Here is a 24,526-nt window from a genome sequence, read left to right as displayed (position 1 = left end):
AAATGTTTGTGACCATGTGGACTTCAACAATAATTCCATTAATTTGTTTCTCTTTTTATTTATTTCCCCCAGCCTTTGATAAATTATTTAAATATTAAAAATAGAGGAATAAACATAATTTGCATAGAATTTAATTTATCAACCATTTTTACATTTACTACTTCACCAGTAGAGAATCTTACAATGTACATGATATTCTCAAAGTCGTATAATGACTTTGTGTAATGTAATAATCTGAACGTGCAGCGTTCAGGTTCAAACCCAGGTCTTTTGACTATGAATTCTGCACTCTTTATGGATCCATGCAAATTTATTTATTTATTGATTGATTGATTGATTGATTTATAGATTTATTTACAGATTTATTCATGAGAAACACACACACACACACACACACACAGAGGCAGAGACACAGGCAGAGGGAGAAGCAGGCTCCATGCAGGGAGCCCGACGTGGGACTCGATCCAGGGTCTCCAGGATCACACCCTGGGCTGCAGGCGGTGCCAAACTGCTGCGCCACCGGGGCTGCCCCATGCAACTTTATTTAATGTGAAAAATATGACTGTCAGTTTAGCTCTTTCCTTCATTATGCATTAAGGAATTATATTATTTTTAATTCAGTCACATCTAGAAAAACTGACGACCATCTATTTCCATAAAATAGATTTTAAGAAATCTTTATCATTATCACTTCAATTTGTCTACTTCAGCCCGTTTGTCCCTTTCCTCTTATTCACATATTTTAAGCTAGTTTAATTTGCCAACTTTGTAAATTGTTTTCAAAAGTCAGACTTTAAAACATTTTGCTAAAATAAGTTGGAGCAATTTGTGCAATTCTCTACTTATATGTGTCAATATAGTTTGACAATTACCACAGCCATGGATGGAATTTCCTAGAAAACAAGAATTGCATGTATGTACATATGAGTGTATTCATAATACCTATGCCTACATACATCTACACTAATTCTTTCTATATATTTTTCAAAAGAGAAAATGAAATGGAAAATGAATGCATTATTTTACTCAATAACTATTACTCAAATACCTGCTGTAGGAATCTATGCATCCAGCATATCATTACCAGCTGTACATATACTATCTTAATTAATCTTTATGATAAATATACAAAATAGATATTATTAAAATTGTTTTCTGGATTGGAACAGTGAATGTTGGAGAAGTTAAATAATGTGTTTAAGACTGTCTAGCAATACATCTAGTCCTTAAACCCTTACCCTAAGGCTAACCCCAAACCTAACACTCATGTGTGTGGGGGGGGGTCTCTGAACTGCAGGATACCAGGCACATACCCTTACCCCAATCCTAAACCTAACCCTAATATCGGCCCTAATCTAAGCCCTAACCCTAGATCTGAGGGGAAAAAAGGAAGATGAGGTGTGTGTTTGTGTGTGTGTGTATACAGAGAGAGAGAGAGAGAGAGAGAGAAGGTGAAATGTACCTATCCCCAATCGCTTGATATGGAAGTTATCTCCCACTTTTTGTTTTCCCCCACCAGATTGTAAGAACCTGAAACCTGTCTATTTCATTTACGGAATATTAGTTTGGCAGGTATGTAGTCATGTAGTAGGTGCTGATGAATTGAACGTATGTCAACACTGTGGGCAAACACAGTAAAATTTGTTTTCATGAGGCTAGAGGGATGTGAAGATATTCATGAAAGAATGGGTTCTTGAACTGTGACTGGAAGGATGATTTGAATTTCAGCAAGCAAAAGAGATCTTCTAAGTAAAGGAAGTAGCAAATTTTGAATTCCAGAGCTTGAAAAGGAGCTTCAGCATCCTGGCTTCTCCTAGACCTGGGAATATAGGCCAGAATTTGTCCCTTTGTTTTACTAACTCAAAATTCCAGAACTAATTTTCTCTGAGTTGTAGCATTTCTAAAGATGTAGTTCATAGTCAATGATGAAATATGTGAAAAATGAAAAGTAAAATGTGAAAGGCAAAAATAATATTGGTGACAAATATTCCACAAATGTTTTAAGAGTATACTTAGTATACTTCATGCCATACAAAGGTAACTTGAAGAATAAATCTGTAATCTAACATGGAGAGAATAGATGTGCATACAAACAACTGTAACATGAAGCCAAGGGCGTAAGTCCCATAATGGGAAGATAAGCCGCTGGTTTGGCTTAATGATGATGTCCTTGTAGCATAGATGGGTCCAAATTTGTTTCATGTGAGTGGTATTACCTGAGCTGGACCTCGAGAACCAGGTAAAATCTTTAATAATGCTTATCTATGTATAAGATAGATAACACAGTTGATAACACATTTCTTGAGATAAGGGAAGGGTTTTCAGGTGGAGATATATGAGTATGAGTTTAAAAGCATTTAAATAAGAGTTCAATTAAGCTAGTGGAAGGGTGGAGAGAACCCGAAAATGGAAGTACCAGATCTGATATATCTTAAAGAGTCACTGAAGAGTTTCAATTCTTACTAGGTAATGAGTAGCAGTTTTGAGTTTTGAGTGAGGAATTGACAAAGTATTTCATTTTGAATAATCCTGCAATTTGGCATGGAATTAATGAGATTGGGGAAGAGCAAAGAGCCAAAAAAAAAAAAAAAAAAAAAAAAAAACTAGTCAAGAGACCCCAAGTGGTCAAAGCTCTGCTTGTCAGCACATGATCTAGGGAAAAGCAGCAGCAGAAGCAGCAGAGGTAAAAATTGTTATTAAGATTTTTTTGATAGGATTTAACGCTCACAAACTTTTATAATCCCACAGTGGAAAGATTAGATCCTTTCTGGAACTTTTAGAGGAGCACAAAGAAAAACATAACTTGTATAGAAGAACTGAGAAAACGATCTCAAATGCTCACACGCTATATTGGTATTAGGATTTTATCAAATATTTTGCTATTGGACTTTTTTTCTGGTTATATTAATGAGCCACTTTAATATCTAGTGAAACAAGCCAAGAAAAGATGCTCACAAATGTATTTATTTATGATAAATACATTATAATTATTTTGGTTGGGCTGTTTTGTATCTAAATATTAGGTTGTGATGTTAACAGGGATTTATTACTCTGTTTATACAAAGTGCTAGTCAGTGTTCAGACAGTAAAGCCATGTGCATCCGAGAAATTCAGTTGTGTTTACCAAGATGAGCTAAATGGGCCTGACTCTCTCCTAAATTAATTACTGAACTAAGTAATATCCAAAAATTTGGCTCTTAAAATAAGAAATCGTTAAAGGATATGCCAAGATCTCCATACTTTGTTTAGGTTTCATATGCATATTATATCCATATTTTGGGTTGAATTCTATGCCCTGCAGTATTTATATGTTGGAGTCCTAACTCCTGATGCATCAGAATGAAACTGTATTTGTGGATGGGGCCTTTGAAGAGGTAATCAAGTTAAAACAAGGTCACTAGATCCAATATTCTCTACTCCAATATGACTAGTGTACTTAGAGAAGGAAATTCGGACACACACACACACACACACACAGAAGGAAGATGATGGGAAGACAGAGAAAAGATGGCCATCTACAAGCCAGGGCGAGAGGGCTCATGTAGCACCTGCCCTTAAAGCCCCTGAAGAAACACACACAACTTGATTTCCAACTTCCAGAACCCAAACTGTGAGAATATTGATTTCTGCTCTCTAAGCCACCCAGATTATGGTGTTTCACTGTGAGAGCCCTAGCAAACAAATATAGCCATCATATAGATTTCTTAAACTATTTTTTTTGGTCAGGTAGCACTTTGCTGAGGGTCTTTTCCCTCAAGCAGGGGATGAAATTCAAACCCTTCAATATTCTCTAAAGGGGCACCTGGGTGGCTCAGTGGCTGAGCGTCTGCCTTGGGCATAGGTCGTGCTCCTGGGGTTCTGGGATCAAGTCCTGCGTCAGGCTCCCTGTGGGGACCCTGCTTCTCCCTCTGCCTCTCTCTGTGTCTCTCATGAATAAATAAATAAAATCTTTAAAAAAAAAAAAACATTCCCTACAATTTTCCATTGTCCTGTTACCCACCTTTATCTTTTGCTCTGCCTAATTATAATATCCTGTTTCTTAACTGACACATCCAGCAATAACTTTTTGCTTTAGGTAATATTAATAATAATAAATAATACTGATATTATTATTATTGCTATGATAGCTTATTATTAAGACTTTTAGAACATGAGACACCATTCTAAGAGCTTTATCTGTGTTGGCTCATTCAATCCTCACAAAAACTTTATGGAGAAGGCAATAAGATTATCATTCTTATTTCCAAACCAAGGTACTGCAAACAAAGCATCTTGCCCCAAAACACACAGCTAGTAAATGGCAGAGCCGCTGTTGGATTCCAGTTAAAGCAATTCCATATCTCATCCCCTTAACTACTGTACTCTGCTGTAATAACAACAACAACCAATAATAATAAACCTTCCTGAACATTGACTGACAAGACTTGCCTAAGACTTTACAAGCATAAGTAATTTAATTCCCACAACAACCTAGTTCATATATGATATTGTTATTTCCATTTTCCAGAGAGAAAACAGAGGTACAGGGATTAAAGGATTTTCCTGAGGCTGAAAGTGAGTATGTCATCTAACGCGGGTTTCACCCAACGCAGTCTGACAGCAAGGCCTCTGCTCATGTCCACCGAGGTACTGTTGTTCTTGGAAAGTAGGAGTCTGTCTCATTCTATCTTTTCAAATCCACTTATCCTTCTAAACCTAACTCAATATCTTCTAGTAAGCTTTCTTTAAATCCTCTGGCCAACAGTAATTTCTTTCCTTAAACCTAAAAACAGAATATATATTTTGGCCTAGATAGTGGATAGATGGGAATGTTTAATGATATTTTGCTGGGTATTTAACATTCTGTCTCTGGTTGATGCTTTGTCTCCATATTTAAGTAACACGCTTTTGAAGGAGTAAAAAAACATCCCAACACAACACTTCCTTAGTCTTGGGGATAAGTTCTTAACAATTATTTCTTAAATTGTGTTGAATTGTCTTTAACTTCCTATTAGGTATTTCAGGGCTTTTGTGTTAGTCCATCACCTATCCTAGTCATCAAAAGTACATTGACAGGACCCCAAAGACATCAAAATTTACGAGGATTTTTCTTGTTAGTAAAAAAAAAAAAAAAAAAATAGGGAGTCTGGTGGCTCAGTCAGTTAAGTAGTTGATTCTTGATTTTGGCTCAGGTCATGATCTCTCAGAGTTGTGAAATCGAGCCCCAGGTCAGGCTCCATGTTGGGTGCGGAGTCTGCTTATGATTCTCACTCCCTGTCTCTCTGCCTTCCCCCCTCTTGCTTGCATGTGCATGTATTCTCTTAAAAAAATAAATAAAATATTTTTTAAAAATGATTTTCCTTGTTAGACATTAGAATTTAAATTACTTAAAAATGGATTTAATATTTTTTCAGAGGGCATTCATTTTCCCACTAAAAAACTATAACCTAAAGCTCCTAAGTATTCATGTCTACTCTTTTGCAAAATGCTTATTAGCAACATCACATCTCGTTTATCTCATGATTCTATGGGACAGGACAAATTGATTACAATAGTTGGGAGATACTTTCCAAGACCCCCAGTGGGTGCTTGAAACTGCAGATAGTACTAAACCCTATTCTACTATATTTTTCCATACACATTCATATTTTTTTACATTCATATCTTTGATAAAGCCTAATTTGTAAATTAGGTAGAGTAAGAGGTTAACAAATAAAACAATTTTAACAATATTCTTTAATAAAATTATGTGAATGTGATTTCTCTCTCTGAAAATATCTTATTGTACTGCACTCATCCTTCTTATGATGATGTGAGAAGACAAAATGCCCACGTGAGAGATGAAGTGAGAGCAATGATGTAGGTGCTATGATGTAATGTTAGGCTACTATTGATGTATCATCAGAAGGAGGAGCATCTGCTTCTGCACCCTGGTTGGCCAAGAGTAACAAAATGGAAAGCCAAACTACAGATAAGTGGGGGGCAATTGTGTAGTTTTAGTTCAAGTTGATTTGCAAAGGGACAAATACCTAGCGGTAATTTAATTTTTTAAAGGAGAAATCCATCTTAAACACTTAGTATTCCACTTTGGCAAACTATAGTGTTAATATATTTTTTCTTTATATATATGATTTTTCTCCACAGCAGAATTTAGTCATATTAAATTTCTGAAATAAGAAGTGACAAATGGTCCAAGCTATAATATTAATTTCCTCTTCTGTACTTGCCACGTCATTAAATACTAGGAAACAACTATTAATAAAAGAGCAAGATGAACCTCAGTAAATATTCATTCACTTAAGCCAATATTAACATAGTATATTTTACATTTCACTAGAATTTTTCATTTGTGATTTAAATTGGAAAATTATTGCTATTCCCAGGCAATAGGCTAATTATAAAAGTACTATTAAATAATGAATATTTATATATACACACATATATGTGTATATAAAATATAGCCTGCCTATATGATTTTATAAAATGTACAATTGTGATTCTAGTTTTGGTTGCTAGTGGATTATATATAAATATTGTTTAGATTTATTTCACTAACACAAAACTAATCTACAGTTAATTTTTACGAATTGAGCCTCTGAAAGTATAAATGATATGAAACATACATAGAATACTTGTTTTCTGTTGTCAGTCTTTCTACACTAATAATTTTGTTAAAATTAATGTAACTTGAGAATTACTGTATCCAGAGTAAATTTCAAATAATTATTTTACTGGATGGTTCTCACAAAATATTTTCATCCCATAATTTTTCTAATATCTCTACTATTTATCCTGGCTTCATCTCTCCAGAGTAACAAACATACTCTGGAATGCACACTTCCAAATGATTGCTGATAGAAAATAAACACTAAATTTATTTCAAGACATCTTTGGTTTATATTAAGTCTAGCTTCGCTTAGTCTTCCCTGAAGACTATCACATCTGTCACACAAAACCAGGAAGAGAAGACCAAATTAAACTATTGGTTCCATCACTGGATTTAAGAATAGATTCTTACTAAGGCACTTGGGCGGCTCAGTGGGTTAAGGGTCACCCTCTTGGTTTCCATTCAGGTCATGATCTCAGGGTTGTAAAATCAAGTTCCATGTTGAACCCCTGAATTGAACTCAGTTGAGCCCCTACCCCCCCTCCAGTCCCTAATTGGGCTCCGCGCTCTGCTGAGTCCGTTTGGGATGTTTTTCTCCTTCCCTCTTCCTCTCTCTCTGCTCCTCTTTGTGCTCATGTGTGTATTCTCATTCTCTCTCTCTCTCTCAAATAAATAAATAAATCTTAAAAAATAGATTCTTATCTTTTTTAAAAGATTGTATTTATTCATTTGAGAAAAAATAGAGAGCTAGAGAGAGCACAAGCAGGGGGAGAGGCAGAGGGAAAAGGGAGAAGCAGGCTCTCTGCTGAGGAGGGACCCTGATGCGAAGCTCAATCCCACGACCCTGGGATCATGACCCGAGCTGAGGGCAGATGCGTAGCCATCTGAGCCACCCAGGTGCCCCAGATTATTATCTTACATGCAGTCCAGTAACAAACAAAATAAAGCTAGTTTGGATTATTTTTTCCAAGTAGCTGACTTTAGAGATTTGCTTTTCTATAAATATCCTTTCAGTATTTATTTATTCCAATGTAAGAAGGAAAGTCATTAGATTTTTCAATACTTGGAGATTAATGAGTGATAGATACATGAGTATAGTCTATGTGTGGCTGACACAACTTCCAAAAAATAATATTAATTAATTCTAAAATAAAATTAATAAATTACAGCTGACATGGAAACTGGAAGAACATTCATATATACCTAAGGCCTCATATCTCCTGAAAGGAGGTAGAGGTATGGGAACACAGCAGTTGTACATGTGGAGGGTACTAAATACACAGGTGGTTTGGAAAAGAACTTACTTGCCTCTACCAGAAGGCAGAGAACAATGTTGCTGATCCCTGGGTTGCTGGGAGAGCAGGAAGGGGCTCCAGTAAATTCTCTTAGGGTGAACAGAACTATACCTAGCACCTTGCAATATATAATCCTTGGAGAATCTGAAGGTCCCTTTGACTCCAGAGGCATTTCCTGAGGGGAGATGCATTCTTAGGGGTAGACAGCTTATCTCAATTTACACCTGAGAACAAAGAAGCCTTCTCAACATGTCAAAAGAGAGGTCCAGGACAGCTACCAGTCAATTTTATAAAAAATTCTATTGGCTCTTAGTTTATCACTGCCCAAGAGACAAAAACAGCTTCACATGCGCAGATGTTGAGGAGTTATACAAGAAAGCAAACAATTAAGAGAGCACATCTTTTTGTAGGAGAGAAATGAGGCAAACAACTAGAATAGGTGAATACCGCAGATGCAAAACCAATATTAGAAAATGTTAATTAAAATGCCACGATGACCCTTAAACAAAAACACCCGATTTATGATAGCTCCACTTATGATTTTTAAATTTTATGATGGTGCAAAAGCTACATACATTTAGTAGAAACTGTACTTTGAATTTTGGTCTTTTCCAGAGGTAGTAATATGCAGTATGATACTCTCTCCTGATGAAGGACAATGACAGTCAACCAGAGCCCCCAGTTGGCCATGTTTTCATGAGGGTAAACAACTGATATACTTACAACTATTCTGTACCCATACAATCATTCTGTTTTTACTTATACTCATATAATTTAATATTCACTAAATTATTTTTTAAATTGAATTAAATTACTATTTAATGAATACTAAATAACATGAGATTTTCAACACTTGATTATAAACAGGCCTTGTGTTAGATGATTTTGCCCAACTATAGGCTAATGTAAGTGTTCTAAGCACATTTAAGGTAAGCTAGGCTAAGCTATGATCAGTAGGTTTCTACTTATGATATTTTCAATTTTCTATGGGTTAATCACTGGAAGTAATGTGATATTAGAATATTTTAAAATGTTGAAATAATGTACTAAGGATATTAGGGAGAAAAGAAACATAATTCAAAAATTCTAGATCCAGCCAAAATATGCATATATGAGGGAAACATAAAGACTCTTTTGGACATGTATAGGTTCAGAAATTATGTAATTAATTTACCCAAGAAAATCATTTAAGAAGCAACATAAAAACTATGAATTAAGGAAGAATATATGTAAATAATAAGTTTTATAAAATTTTAAATTGAGTCCTATTGGATAATAATAACGATAGATACTGGGAGTTGGCAAATAAGCAATAGGTACAGAATATTTGAAAAGAAAATATGTATAAAATATAAATATGTAACAGAAGCCCGGAACTAAAACTCTAATATTCATGTATAAAACCTGAACTTTTTGGTGTGGCAAGGGGTATAGAGGTAAGGTGGCTGATGTAGAGACAGGGATAAAGTAAAAGCTTTCAAAAGTTCATGTCTTGGATGAGAGAATAGCTAGTTTTTGATTGTAAGAGATTAATAGGTAAGTATAGATTTATCTGTAACTGTTTAATACGTTAATATAATCACCCATGAAATAGAGAGGCCTAGTAGCATATCCAAATTAAGGCAGTTACGGCAGAAGAGATAGGAATTAAAAAAAAATTAATTAAGCAAGCATAAGGAAAAGTAAAAAAGAGAAAACAATAAATTATATACTTGAAATAAGGACGGAAGGAATATAATCCAATATATTAGCCATTAAATGTAAAATAATCAAATTTCCCTACAAAAAACACAGAGTTTCTTATTGCTTTCAAAAACAAAATCCAGATATATGTTGTTTTCAGGAAACAGACAAAAATAAAGTGACACTGTGGGATACCTGAGTGGTGCAGTTGGCTGAGCATCTGACTCTTGATTTCAGCTCAGTCATGATCTCAGGGTCATGACATCAAGCCCCATGTTGGGCTCTGTGCTGGGTGTGGAGCCTGCTTAAGATTCTGTCTCTTTCTCTCTCTCCTTCTACCCCTCCCCCTTCTCTCTCTCTCCCTCTCTCCCTCCCTCATAAATTAATAAATAAATAAATAAATAAATAAATAAATAAATAAATAAAATGACAGGGTTATGGGTTGAAATATGTTCACCTAAAAGATTTGTTGAAGTACTAGTGAATGTGACCTTATTTGGAAATAAATCTCTGCAGATATATTCAAGATGAAGTCATTCAAGGTAAGCCCCAATCCAATGTAACTAGAGTCCTTTTAAGAAGAGAAAAGACACAGACACAAAGACTGAGAGAAAAGCACCTAAAGACACTCTAAGCAGAGATTGAAATGGTGTTGTTTGCAAACCAAGGAGTGCCAAGGACACCCAGCAGACCAGAAACTAAGAGAAAGGAATGGAATAGATTTGTCCTCTAGAATTTCCAGAGACAGTGCACAGTTCTGCCGACACTTTGATTTTGGACTCCTAGGCTCCAAATACCTGAGTTTTAAACCACTCAGTTCATGATAATTTACTATATCTGCCCTGGGAAACTAACACATATAAAAAGATCAAAGAGCAAATGGATATATGAGGGAAATGTGAACCAACAGAAAGGCTTATCAGTAAAGGATCAAAGTATTAGACACAGCAGAAGTCAAAGCTAAAAATAGCAAATGGGATATTATATAAATGTAAAAATTACAATTCTCCAAAAGGTTACAGTCGGTATTGAAAAGGCCACAGACTCAGGAGTTTATACTCTGGAACCAGATGCTCTAGAACCTGGCTACAGTTCCTCGCTCTGTTATTGAATGGCTCTGTGACTTTAGAGATACTACTTAACTTTTCTTTGCCTCATTTTCCATATCTATAAAATGAGAATTATAATAACATTTCATTTATAGGGTAGTTATAAGGAATAAATGAATTTATATATGTAAAATATTATAAAATGAATTAATATCTATAAATGAAGACATATATTAATGCATGATTGAAATAATAGCTGTCATAGAGTAAACACCAAGAGTGTCTGCTATTATTCTTTCCCCTATTATTAATATAAAACACTGTATAAAAACTATTCAAGCCACGTGGGATATATAACCAAACCTCAAGAAAAGAAAAACTTTATAAAGTCACTATCGTTGTAGAGGATTTTTAGGTAATCACTTTCAGAATTTGGCATAATTTTCCACAAAAGAGCAAGTTGACAGAGGACTGTGTAATACAACCAACAAGGTAAAACACATACTCTGTTCTCTATGAAAAGCAGAAAATGTATTCTGTTTTTCATTTAGAAAATCTGATTATTATGGAGCCAAAAGAAACCCTCAATAATATCCTCAAAAAAAGATTTTTTTATAGTCCCTATTCTCTCTCCATGATCCGAGAAAATTAGAAATCAAAAAATAAAAGGGCCCAAGCAATGTAACCATTGTTTTGTTTTAAATAGTAAAAGATATTTACTTTCAAATAACTTCTAGAGAGTACTACTTTTCTCTGCAATAGCGTGGTATATGACTGTCACATGGCTGAGTCCTACTCAGTTGCACTTGCCCCAGAATGGCCATCGACCAGTGGTTCGTAACGAGGTGGTACTATCTCCTATGGGAAGATTTAGAAATGTACAACACTATGTACAGTTGTTACAAAGACCGAGGAATGCTACTGGCATTTAGGGTTTGGGGGTGAAGAATGCTAAAGTTCTACAAAGCCCAGAATACTCTTATACAATATAGAACTTCCATGGTCAAAGTGCCAATAAAGCTCCCATTTTCAAACATTGTTTTAACGGGGACGACAGGGCAAAGACCACAGATGCTTAAGATATTTCCATTTGAAATTAAGTTAGTATCACCATGGTAAAAAAGTCTTCTCTAAAACTAGCAGGCAATTCAGTGTTCAATTTTTCACAGCAAGAACCAAATTCAAGAACTTTCTTTGCTTTTGACAATAATCTGAGAGCATATGAGACTCTTCAGAGATTGCTGCAGAAAGTAATTTTCTTTTATTACTAAGACTCAAAAAGGGAATTCATATTTATCCACAGAATAGATAGATAAATGGATAAATAAGTACACAGGGAACTGTAAATCAATTTAATTTGCTATTTGGCTAAATCAAATTCTGAGCAAACCAAACTTGGGTCATTTACCAGAAGCATCAGTGCTTTTGGCAACTATGTTTTGGCACATTCTTATGTGAAATCAAAATATTGTAATAGTGTTCTTTCCTAGTATTTCTTATGGTACTAAGGTAATGTTCTATTGTAGATAGCATGTGGGGATGAAAATAAAGAGACATGGGTTCTAGTCTTGGCTAGGTGACCTTATCTGTGTTTACTCACCAATTTAAAATTGGGATAATAGTTTGCCTCGTTGGTCTTAAAAGGCTGGGATGCAGAGTAACCGTAAAGTCCCTACAACGGCCTGCCCAATTGGCTACTCTGGAACTTGCTCTCCCTCTACCTCTTTGACCTTATTTCCAGCTACATCTTCCCTCCCTTCCTCTGCTGCAGCCACACTGGCTTCCTGGTTGGTCCTTGACTATTAACCTAAGGTCTCAGCACTGACCATTCCCCTCCCAGAATGTTCTGTCCCTGAGAGCTTCAGGCTCACTCTCTCACTTCCCTCCTTCCATCAAGTCTCTGTTCTAATGCTACTTTCATCAGAGAGAGGTAAGCTATATACCATCCTATGAAACTTTCTCTTTTGCTTTATTTATTCTTTGATATAGGGATGATCTACTGTGTAACATCTCATATTCTAACGTATTTCCTTATTGTCTGTCTCTTCTCTGCTGCAAAGTAATCTCAAAGAATGCGAGAAAATTTTCTTTTCCTAATGGATGATATTCTAATAAATTAGTTTTTCTGAATCCCTCTCTCTAAAAATTTAGCGATGTCTTTAGTTGGAAAGTTTATATCTCTACTTTAATGTGAAGTGACGTTAATATTTTATTTTTATGGCATAATATATACTTTCAGACACATAACCAAGAGTGATTTAGAGTAGTATGGGAAGTCACATTTTTCACATCTCTATTATGTCATTTGCCTATCTTAATTATCTCAGTGCTCAAATAGTCAAAGTATGCACTAATTTTGCACACTATTTCCTTGAAAAGATTGTATGTGCACTCTCTTTGGAAGTGATTTTTTTTTTCTTCCCTAAAAGCAACATGTTGTATTTCACAACTTAAACATGTTACAAGCCAGGTGGGCCAAGAAGCATGTTACTTGCTCTGATAAAAGTTTTGTAATTGGTCCTTTTATTAGTCATGCTTGTGTGTGTCCCACTATGAGGAAAGGTTGAGTCCCTTCCTTAATCATTTTATATTTCTCTAATACTTTGTACATAATGGAAACTCCAAAATTGTTAACTTATTGAATATAGGCATTTGCACAATGACAGGCAGCCCCTCCCTTCTTAAACAGAAATCAAGTAAGGAAGAGTACTTACACTTAGAGCCTGATGAAGATGACCCACTGACGGTAGATCTCGATCCCCCTTTCATGGAAAAGACTCCTTTTCCCCTGCGAGTCGTTGTGACAGCCACTCTGGGACGCTTCAGTGGAATCACTGCACGGGGGGGTGGGGGCACACGCCCGTGGTAATCAAATAACCTTCACAAAACACAAGTGTGGCTGAGAGTTGGTTTATGCCTAAGCGTTCTATCAAATGCGTGAAACAATTAAGAGAATGGCCTCGTAAAAAAGGTCGATAAATGCTCTTGTTATTGTTGTTCTCACACAGGCATTTATTAGAAACAGGATTCTAACATAGTCTATGCATTCTGGGCATTAGAATCTGACTCTCCAATATCACCTCATCCTTAAGGTATGAAAGGACAAGGAACTTTGCCCCAACAGTACCCGGCAATTTGTTGAAATCATGCTGACCTATGTTCTCAAGTATATTTCTTTGCGCAGTTTAACAGATTTACCCTTCTTAGAATAGAAATCTTCCTCTTATATAGCAACGCTTATTAGCATACTAGCTTGAAAAGAGGAAAAGGTCATGCAGAATTAAGGACAAAGCAAGGCAAATTATTGTTCCATCACGAAACAGCTCATAAGGAAAATAATTTTGAAGTAAGTCTAGATTAAAGAGAACTGTAACACACAAATCAACATGGTGCCACACCTGTCTCTAAGTAGCAAAAGGCTCCTCCAATGTAGAAAAAGGAAGACTGGGTTTGAATAGAATGGCACCATGCTGGTATTAGAGTACTGGTGGAAATAGGTATCTTTTTATTATTCTGACCATTTGCTAGACATGCAAATTGAACTAGTGATATTTGTATGGTAAGCTACTGAAAATTTCTTTAACCAAAAAAAAAAAAAAAAAAAACTACCAATAAAAATTCTAGAAGCTTACTAAAAAGTGAAAAATGATATTCAGCACAATCAATGCATTTCCACTAAACGAGAGGCATAAAAGTATGGGAATATTTACTCTTTTATATAAATATGTAATTCATAGATTCAAAAGCTTCATATTGTTCATACTGCATACTCATACACAAATTTTTTGCACACTTAGCATATTTGAGAAACATAAAAGGTCAGAGAAAAAACATGAGCATATATTTACTCATTTATTTATTTATTTATTTATTTAAATCATAAATTAATTTTTTTTTGGTGTTCATACTCACTCATTAAAAAAAAAAAACTATTTATCCATGAACCAGTGTGTTATCCACTATAAAGAGAATCGTGTTATTGACTTAGAATGATCATTGATACTACTTGATTGTGACACCATTATATGGATTACATTCTCATAATTGTTTTAAAACAGTCAATATGAATAATCTATATGAAAGTCAGAAATGAATTTCAATAATAGGAAGAAAACAGTTTCTGTAATAGGCCATTTTATAAAATTACATCTTATTTATGCATACAGATGAATCCCTTTTTAGAAAATAATATGTCAAATATAACAAAAATTGAAATAGGTGCAAAACATTCAAAACTATGATGCTATGGAGGTAAAAACGTAGTATCTAAACCACACTTCAAGCTGAACTTAGTACTGAGAATGTCTCCTACTTTAGAGAGCTAAAGTGTTCAAAAACTATTTGGAAGCATGCTGGGGAGAAACTAAGAGATGTCTGGAAAGAAAAGAAATGAAATGAGACAGAGTTCAAGAGAGGTGCCATCCTCTGTGAATAAGCAAAGTCCATTAGAGCCGAAGAACTGCTAGCAAAGAACAGGTCATGGATGTCAACACATTATAGTTTACTTCAAAGAGTATAAGCAGGATGAAGCTGAAAAGGGTTATGAATATCATCCATACCACTAGGGGCTGGAAATCAAAAGGGTCAACTAAACCTGCCCCTCATTTCAATCACAAAACAAGGACTACATTACTTATTTATAAGTTGAATTCACACAGCACCTTAAGCTAGTGAAGCAAAATATGAAGGTACTTTTTATGAGCTATAACACCCAAAGCTACTGAGGGCGAAAAAAAAAAATATGGCAATTGACTCATCTCTTCCAGCATAGATGCTGCTGCTTCAGATGAAAGGCAAGCTCTTTTGGAAGGACCATTTCCCCAGGCCATGAAAGTGCAATTTAGCTGGTTCATTAATTAAGCTAATCTATAAGTAGGGTTAAGAAAATTTCAAAAGCACAACTAAAATATACAGCGAACTAAGAATGTCGTAATGAAAATGCAGGCCAAGTAAAGCCACCATATTCACCACTACTTCAGCCACTATGTAATTCAAGAATGTTTTACAGGAGAGTGAAATGTTTATCACTATTTCTATTGCTTCCCCCAGCCAAGGATTATAAAGCCTCCAGTGTTGGCCAGGCCTAATCTTATGTTGAGAAAACAGAGCTGCATTCGTTCATTGCACTTGTGACATACTTTTAGTCTGCGACATACATTTTAGTCACACACTCAATATGTGTCGTGTCCTTTGCTGTCAATTCCTATAGAGCATAGCCCTTGTTCCCTGGATATTTTGGTGAGTTGCTTTAAAGGGCAATAAGTCTTCCTCATCAAGGAATCAGGTAAGGTTCTACAAATTCTTTTCGCCACTCTGATGGGAAGATATGTAGTATCAGAACTTATATTTTAAAAAGGGATGTGTCATTTACAACCCCCCCCCCCCAAAAAAAAAACCAACTAAAGAAGGATATGGGCACTTCACATGACAGCGTTATTCTGGATTTTACACAATTTCATGGAGTGGAGGCGTTGGTTCAATTTTCATTGGCTACACTGGAGTTTACCAGAAATAAAAGAAAGGAAGACTAGGTATTGTCCTAATGCACAAAACCTTAACCAGGCAAGGATGGGAAGCAGAGGCAGATTTTCTGGAATTCAAGACAGGATGTAGGGGTTCTTCTAAATGCAGAGGGAAGCAAGTGAGAGGTAACCCATGAAGGGAGATAGAACCATTGGATTTCTCATCAGAATTCTGTTTACAGAAAATCTAAGAAATTTTACCTTTATAAGGTGTTAGATCAGCAAATATTGTTGAGACATAGGAAATTGTCCAGTTAGCACTGTAGACTGACAACAAAGATTGCAATGCAACAGAATTAAAAGGAATCCAAATCTCAAAGGTCGGTTAAAAGCTTAAAGTTTCTTCTTTCTTCTTAAGTTTTTGGTTTCTTCCACTCTTAGAATTACATTCCTTCTCCTTAATGGTTCTCCTTTTCTTCAGAAGTTCTTCATTTTCCCTAATATGCATAGAATACTGTTTTCCCCCTAATATTTATTGGTCAAATAAATAATGATTTATAATGAAGCCAAACACACAATTTTTTCTTCCTCAAGGTCTATTTTAAAATAAGAACCCTAAGAGACCCACTCTCAAGCAGTAAATAAAGTAAATGCAGATTTTACTAAAAACAACCCATTAAAGAAATCTGAGGATGTAATTGGCCTTATTTAATAAACATTTCCACTTTTCAAGTGTTCATTTCTTGTTTGGAATTCTGTTTGCTTTAATGATAGCTGAGATATGTAATTTTATTACCTAGCAAAAGGTAAAATCTGGTAAATAATATTTATGTACCTGATAAAAATACACGTAGGTTGTCTTTAGGAGAATATGGATATTTGCTATTAAAAATTAGCTGTGTTTTGGACAAAGCAATATAATGGCATATTGGCATATAAAGTGAATATACTTTGGAATTCTTGTTTTTATTAAAAGCTTTTTAGTATTAAGCTTAATAATAAAGCAACATTTTTGAAAAAATACACGAAAAACATAACTCTCTATCTCGTATTTTAAAACAACTGTTTTATGGAGCACCTGGGTGGCTCAGTTGGTTAAGCATCTGACTCTTTTTTTTTTTTTTTTTTTTTTTTTTTTGCAGGGTGCAGAGACATTTATTCAAAGTCCAGCAGACTGGCCAGCTGCCCTCTACAATGGGAACGGGAAGAATGAGCCTACAGAAAAGGTAGGAGTTGTAAAATCGCTTTAATTCGGTTCTCTCTGCATTACAAGCCGCCGGGGCGGGCCGTGGAATGCGCCGCGGTCCCCGTCACAATACTGAGCCTGTAAGTGCGGGTTACCAAAATATACATCTGTGTCACCTTTATAAAAAACCATGTTTGCTGCCCCTCGTTTTACAACAGGTATAAAAAAATTATAAATATTTACACCCTTGTTCCACCCCAACACGGACTCTCTGAGGGTCCAGGCCCGAGGGAGGGGCTGGCCAGCACGGGAGCCCCTTGGACCCGTGAGTGCAGGACGATGTGCGGGAGACAGTTAAGACTTGGGGGCTGCTGTCCCACCTTCTGGGGCCCCAGCGTTAGAGGCAGACAAAAAAAAAAAAAAAAAGGAAAAAAGAAAACCCAAAAAACAAACTTTGGTCCAAAATCTGCAGGAAAGAGGAAACCCTGAACGTTTAAGAGCGCTTGTCCCCCCGCAGGAGGACAGGTTAGGTGTGAGTAAGGCATCTGGAGGTGTCATGGGAAGGACCGGGGCCCCTGCACCGGCCCCCAGCCGGCCCGCCCTGGAAACTAGATCCTGCCCTGCGACTTCATTACAAGGAATAAAATAGAAAAGTACAGTATGCCAAGGTCATACCACAAGTAGGAAATGGAGATTACACTCATACCATTTTTATCTTGCTATATAAAAAGTTACTTAAAACTATTTCTTTTGCATATAAATGAAAAAAGATTAGAATATTTGGTCAACTGGAAATATTGCTAGGCACAGATGTCTGCAACTGCATCAAAGCATAATACAGAGGTTACAGTGGACACAGAGCTCCGAGCTGAAGGACAGGGACGGCACCCTCGGGGTCTCGCCCCACGCCAGGGTCCCTGGGGCCGGGGATGGGGAGAATCACACACTTGATTAAACGGATTGGGGGTGCCGGCTGGACCCTGCAGCTCACGGCCTCCCGCTGCCCCAGGCGCGTGATCCACGCGGGAGGCCCACCCCCCCCGGCCCCCGCGTCTGCTGCCGCGAGAGGGCCCTGCCACAGCAGCGGGTTTTAAGGCACAAGAAAGCCGAGTCGAGGTTTGGGAGCGCCCACCCCACAGAGGCTGCAGAAGGCACAGGCTGGGGGGGCTGGGGAGGGAGCGGGGTGCACTGTCCACTCGTCACCCGGAGCCTGAGGCCGGCACCCCATCTCCCCAGGGTGAGCAAGGTGAATCGGATTTAATTTTTTTAAAAACAGGTAAACTGATTTCTCTTTTAAAAAAATAAAATCTCTGGTCTTTTTAAGGTCACTTCAGCTGCTTTTTAAAGTGGCTTTTCTCTGTAATGATGGAAGTTGTGGCCGGGCGCCGGCAGGCTGGTCCGCGGCGGCCCTAGATGGTGGACTTGGAGAAGGAGACCCGCAGGTGGTGGTTCTCGCCCAGGTCGTGGTTGTGCAGGTCGATGAGCGCCTGGATGGCCTCCTCCACCGAACCCATCTGGATCAGGGCCATCTTGCGGTCCTTCTGGAAGAACTTGAAGCCCTTGACGATCCCGCCATTGCTGGAGAAGAGGATCTTGAGGTCATCCTCGGACACAGAGGGCGGGATGTTGGACAGGTGCAGGGTGGCCGAGGGTGGAAAGATGTTCTGGAAGTTCTTGGAGCCCGGCTTCTTGAAGCGGTGCAGGGGTGAATTGCCGTAGTCCTTGGTGAGGCCCTGGTCCTCCTGGCCCTCGCGGGGCAGCTGCACGTTCTGGTGCTTGGACAGCGTAATGCGCACCGGCTTCCCGTGCAGCTTGTGCCCGTTCAGGTGGCTCATGGCCAGCTGAGCCTGGCTCCCGTCGGCCATCTGCACCAGGGCGTTCTCCTTCTTTTTGAACAAGATCTTCACCCGCTGCACGTCGCCGTACACGCCGAAAAGAATAAAGAGGCTTTGGGGTGTGACTCTCTCGGGGTTGAGGTTGCTGACCAGGAGGACAGAATTTCCTGCCCCTGCCAGGCCCGGGATGGCGATCCGGCCTGCCGCTGCTGCCGCCGCTGCCGCCGACGGGATGGCTAGAGGAGCCAGGGCCCCGTGCACGTTAGGAACGGAGAGGCCTGCAGCTTGAGGAATTGCAAAGGTGGGAGGGAAACCAGCTCCTGCATACGGAGAGGCTGACATTATACCAGGTGCACCAAAGGCAGCAGCCATGGTCTGGTCCAGCGAGGGCTGGCTGTCGCCAGAGGGCAGGTCTGGGCGCGTGTAGTCACGACTCTTGTCGTTGTTGTACTTGACGTTGAGGCTGGTGAGCTTGGAGAAGTCGATGCGGAGCGTGCAGCAGGCGTTGTAGATGTTCTGGCCGTCCAGCGACAGCTTGGCATGCTGGGCGCTCACAGGGTCGGCATACTGCAGCAGCGCCTGAAACTGGTTATTCTTGGTGAAAGTGATGATTTTCAAAACGGTGCCAAACTTGGAGAAGATCTGGTGGAGCACGTCCAAAGTCACTGGGTAGAAGAGGTTCTCCACGATGATCCGGAGCACCGGGCTCTGGCCAGCCATGGCCATCCCAGCATCCACCGCGGCAGCCGAGGCAGCCAGGGCCAGGTTTCCTGACTGCACGGAGTTCACGGCCTGTAGCGCTGCCTGGGCTCGTGCCTGGTTGGGCGAGCTGTCCGTCTTGAGCTCCTTGTGGTTAGAGAACTGGATGTAGATGGGCTGGCCTCGCAGCACAGGCGTCACGGAGGTGTAATAGTTCACCATGGTGTTGGCGGCCTCCTCTGTGTTCATCTCGATGAAGGCCTGATTTTTTCCTTTCAGCATCAGGAGGTTGGTGACCTTCCCGAAGGGCAGTCCCAGGGAAATGACCTCGCCCTCCGTGACGTCCCCAGGGAGCTTCCGGATGTGTATCACTCTGGAGGGCACACCTGCACTTCTGTTGTCACCCTTGAATTTCTTGCTGTCGTTCCCATTTGCTGCAGAGGCCGAGTTGCTGCTCATGATAAAGGGCCCGTTAGTGACACAGGCAGAGAAAAGCTCGTCGGATCCCCGCTTTGTACCAACTGCTATATCTGGGACAATGCCGTCCATTGCACACAGAGGAGACCCGCAGGGGACGGAGTGGAGGCGCCGGAATCGCATCTGACTCTTGATTTTGGCTCAGATCATGATCTCAGGGTTGTGAGATTGAGCCCTGTGTCAAGTTCTGCCCTGGCATGGAGGCTGCTTGAGATTCTTTCTCTCCCTCTCCCTCTCCCTCTCTCTCCCTCTAAATAAATAAATAAACAACTACTATCATTTTCTAATCTTTTTTCCCCACAAGTATCCATTTTTTTCACATAGTTGAGAACATAATATATGCATAGTCCTGTATGCGGGCTATTCTCCTAGGTTTATATTAAAAACATTTCTCCAGCCTGCAAAATGGTCTTCCTAATGTTTATTTTAATTGCTGTGGTGCATTTTCTCAAACAGATATATTGTATTCTAATAAACGTTACCTGATTGACTTTGACTTAATGCCTATTTTTCTTTTTTTTTAAGATTTTATTTATTTATTCATGAGAGAGAGACACACACACAGAGAGAGAGAGAGAGAGAAAGAGAGAGAGAGAGAGATAGGCAGAGACACAGGCAGAGGGAGAAGCAGGCTCCATGCAAGGAGCCCAACATGGGACTCGATCCTGGGACTCTAGGATCACGCCCTGGCCGGAAGGCAGGCGCTAAACCACTGAGCCACCCAGGGATCCCCTAATGCCTATTTTTCACTGTTAGCTACTGTGGTTTAAAAATTAAAAAAAATTAATGTAATATTTGCATAATATTTTGTTACTGAACACTAAATTTTAATTTTAGATAAATTATTCAGATAGATTTCAAGAATTGGTAATTACCTGTTTTTTCTTTTTCTAAATTTCCCTCATGAAAAGAGTTCTTCATTTTTCTTACTGTGAATCAAAGGCTATAGTCACCATGTGCTTAATGCTAACAAAAACATGTGGTCTGGACTAGGGGTCAAAAAAATGAGGCTGCCTACAGCTCAAAACTGAGAACAGGTTCAGAGCCATGTCCTCACTGGGGCTTTGTAGCAAGTGTGAATGAATATCAGTAACCAGAGGATCAGAGAAGATCTTCCTCTGTGTCTTGATTCAACCTCGAACCCTTCTCTTCTGCATGTTTAACTTCCTACAGATGTATAGTCTATAAAATCAAATTAAGGTGTTGATTCATTTTTTAAAAAGATTTTATCTATTTGAAAGAGTGAGAGAGAGTGGGCACAGGCAGGGGGAAGGGTGGAGGGAGAGGGAGACGCAGACTCCCTGGGGAGCAGGGATCCCAACTTAAACCTGGATCCCAAGCCCCTGGGATCATGACCTGAACTGAAGGCAGATGCTTAACAGACTGAGCCCACCAGGCGCCCCAATACCTATTCCTTTTTAAGAAGGGATATATTTGAAATCCACATGAATAATTCTTACAGCCTACTCACTATATTTATTTTGTACCCTGCTTGAATTACTCAAAATTCATAAAATCTGTCTATAACTTCCACCTTGATTTCAAGTAAGCATTTGGTTTCAACTGAATTAGAACATTTCAAAGGCACACTTAACTGCAGAGCAGTAAATGAATAATTTCTATTGTTTTGTGTTATTAAAATTTTCCAAGATTTTCAGTGAAGTCTTCCTAGATCTTGTGCAGGTATTTCTTGAATATGCTTTTAAAGACAAGCCGGCTGAAATCTTGAATGATCTTTTCTGCAGTTTTTTGACCTTAATATAATCTTCACCCTTTGCACAACTTTGCTTTCTGTTATATTTTGTATACAACTCTGGGTAATGAAAAAGTTCATACATTCAAATAGCATTTTTGAGGTTATAAATAAGTAAAATGATTCTCCTATTCATTGCTTATAATTCTATAACATGGAGGAAGTGACTTGCCCAAGTTTAACCAGTCAGCACATATGCAATTAGGCCTGAAACTCATGTCTTCTGACTCTAAATCATAGGCCCTTTGTCAAGTGTACCATAGTGTTATTTCTAAATGTTTTAAGTGGAATACTATTTTATTAGATGGTAATTTAAACTTGCATAATGAAACATTCATTGCCTCTTGCTAATATGTTTTTCCAATATTCATGAATATATGCCGTCCTCTATAATCAATGAAACAACTACAACTTATTGGGGAGTTTTTTTCGTTAACTGCAACTCCAGTAGCTTCTCTTCTGTTAAGTTACACAAGGTCCAGGGGCAGCCCGGGTGGCTCAGTGGTTTAGCGCTGCCTTCAGCCCAGGGCCTGATCCTGGAGACCTGGGATGGAGTCCCACGTCAGGGTCCCTGCATGGAGCCTGCTTCTCCCTCTGCCTGTGTCTCTGCCTCTCTCTCTCTCCTCTCTGTGCATTCTCATGAATAAATAAATAAAATCTTAAAAAAAAAATTACACAAGGTCCAAATTGTGCCAGAGTTGAACAATGCCCATTTCACATCATTTAATATGGATGTATGTGTTCTATATGGTGAAGCCCTTCTAGCATTTCTTTTTCTCTATTAACAGAAGTTTACTTATACTGGGGGTTATGTGCTTTTCCTGATACTGCTGGAAAAAGACTGGATTAACACTGCTAATATCTCATAAATTGAAAACATCCCCTGGGGGGATTCAATATACTTTTAGGTATATATCCTTTCACTTCACTTGGAAGAGTATAAATATTGATGTTTAGTTTTAATAACATGTAATGTCCTTCATTTAGAGTCAGACTTGACCTTTTAGAAGAAAATGCCATTTAATGCTATAAATTATTGAGCAGTGCTTTGTGTAATATGAAAAAAGTTTAGAATAACCACTCAGGTCTATTATTTAGTGATACTCTTCCTGATCCCTGAAACCACAAACAGACACTAACTCAGTCCTTAGAAAGTTATTGCTGGGCCAATGTATCAAAACAATGACAGTATGATGGCCCTTGGTGTAAAGTCCTTTTGTAAGCTGCAACTATCTAAGGGCTGAAAATCCCCAATCACATTAGAATCCCCAAACCTGGCAGAAACCAGATAACCATAGGATCTGGATGTATGGCAGTGACCAAGCTATTATCTCTCAGCTTCAAACCCACCTTTAGCCACAGCTGGGGTTGGGACTCCGCCAACCGCATTTCTGTGGGGGGTCAGCTGGCTCCTTGCTGGGCTCAGCCAACAAAGGACCTAGAGGGAGACTGCAAGACTGGAGCAGGAAGACACGACATGGTCCTTCCTCTTTGGCTGCCTATTCTAGTCGGCATCACTCCTGCCTCATTTCTTCACCCCGGCAGCAGTGATGCATCCTGGGAGCAGCAGCTGAGTCCAGTATGAGTCATTTTGCAAGACCTGCACAAGAGTGTCTTCACATTCCCTCAAAGAGGTCTAGTTCCAGTCCTCTGGGTTCTCCCTCTGGGCTCAGAAAAGGCAGCAGCAGCTGAGCAGAACCTCCTAGTCCCAGTTTCTGCTCTATAATTTCCTTTATCTAGATGAAGTTTTGGTAATCCCAACCCCTTCCTCTGTTTCCTAGAGTTGGTACCTGCTTCCTGTAGTTGCTAAGTCCATTATGCCATAAGTGTTGTGTTTTTGCTTTTTCAGTTCCTTAATACCTAGTTGGAAAGTATTTTTGTACAATTATTCCTGTTAAATATAACTACATGATTTCTGTTTTCTAAACCAAAACCAAATCAGGTTGGGGTTAAAGGAAATAGCTGAGGATTCTTTCTTTGCAAGAAGTGTGTTGAAGATCCCCAATCACATTAGAATCCCCAAATCTGGCAGAAACCCGATAACCACAAGATATAGATGTATTGGCAGTGACTAAGCTGTTCTGCTCTGGGAGCAGAAGGGAAAACAAGATAAACAGAATAATCCAGAGGTGTCACAATAGGCTATTTTGGAACAACTGACCAACCAGTTGATTTCTCAGTCATAGGGACAATGCTACATGACTGTCAGTATAAGAAATGCATCCACCATCATGGTTAATGGTTACTGTTAGCTGTTACTAGCTAACATTGTGCAGGAAAAATATACCAGGCATAATGCAGATCATTATTCATGTTACTTCATTTAATCCTCAGAACAATCTTATGAGGCAGGAATTAATTTCTTGTTCACTTCATGGATGAGACAACCTGTTTTGTGGTATTAAATAACTCGCTTAAGTTTGCACCACCAGTAAAAAGAGAAAAAAAAATTAACCACAAATTCAAGCAGAGTGTAATTTATGAGAAATTACTGTGGATAA

The 24,526-nt window shown here is 38.6% G+C and overlaps 2 protein-coding genes across 23 annotated transcripts in view; both read right to left on the bottom strand.

Moving 5' to 3' along the window:
• Nucleotides 1–24,526, bottom strand: part of RALYL (RALY RNA binding protein like) — a 714,416-nt gene that overhangs the window by 62,860 nt on the left and 627,030 nt on the right. For all 22 annotated transcript variants that reach the window (XR_005381163.1, XR_005381164.1, XM_038579635.1 and 19 more), the window contains one exon: nucleotides 13,328–13,491. Coding sequence is in view for 20 of the 22 variants with exons in the window: in XM_038579635.1 (XP_038435563.1) it covers nucleotides 13,328–13,491 (164 nt within the window). In the remaining 2 variants the exon portion in view is untranslated. The remainder of the gene's footprint in view (nucleotides 1–13,327; nucleotides 13,492–24,526) is intronic.
• On the bottom strand, nucleotides 17,303–20,388 carry LOC119877722 (polypyrimidine tract-binding protein 1-like). Its single transcript, XM_038579629.1, has one exon. It carries the CDS (start codon nucleotides 20,342–20,344, stop codon nucleotides 18,671–18,673), a length of 1,674 nt encoding a protein of 557 aa, XP_038435557.1. The 5' UTR covers nucleotides 20,345–20,388; the 3' UTR covers nucleotides 17,303–18,670.

The sequence above is a fragment of the Canis lupus genome, chromosome 29 (assembly GCF_011100685.1).
Source record: "Canis lupus familiaris isolate Mischka breed German Shepherd chromosome 29, alternate assembly UU_Cfam_GSD_1.0, whole genome shotgun sequence".
NCBI classification, from domain to species: domain Eukaryota; kingdom Metazoa; phylum Chordata; class Mammalia; order Carnivora; family Canidae; genus Canis; species Canis lupus.
Note: the sequence above shows the minus strand (reverse complement) of the source record. Positions and strands in the feature narration are given on the sequence as shown.

What these genes read in the sequence shown, in the direction of transcription:
- LOC119877722 (XM_038579629.1), bottom strand. Translation starts at nt 20,344, where the DNA reads ATGGACGGCATTGTCCCAGATATAGCAGTTGGTACAAAGCGGGGATCC.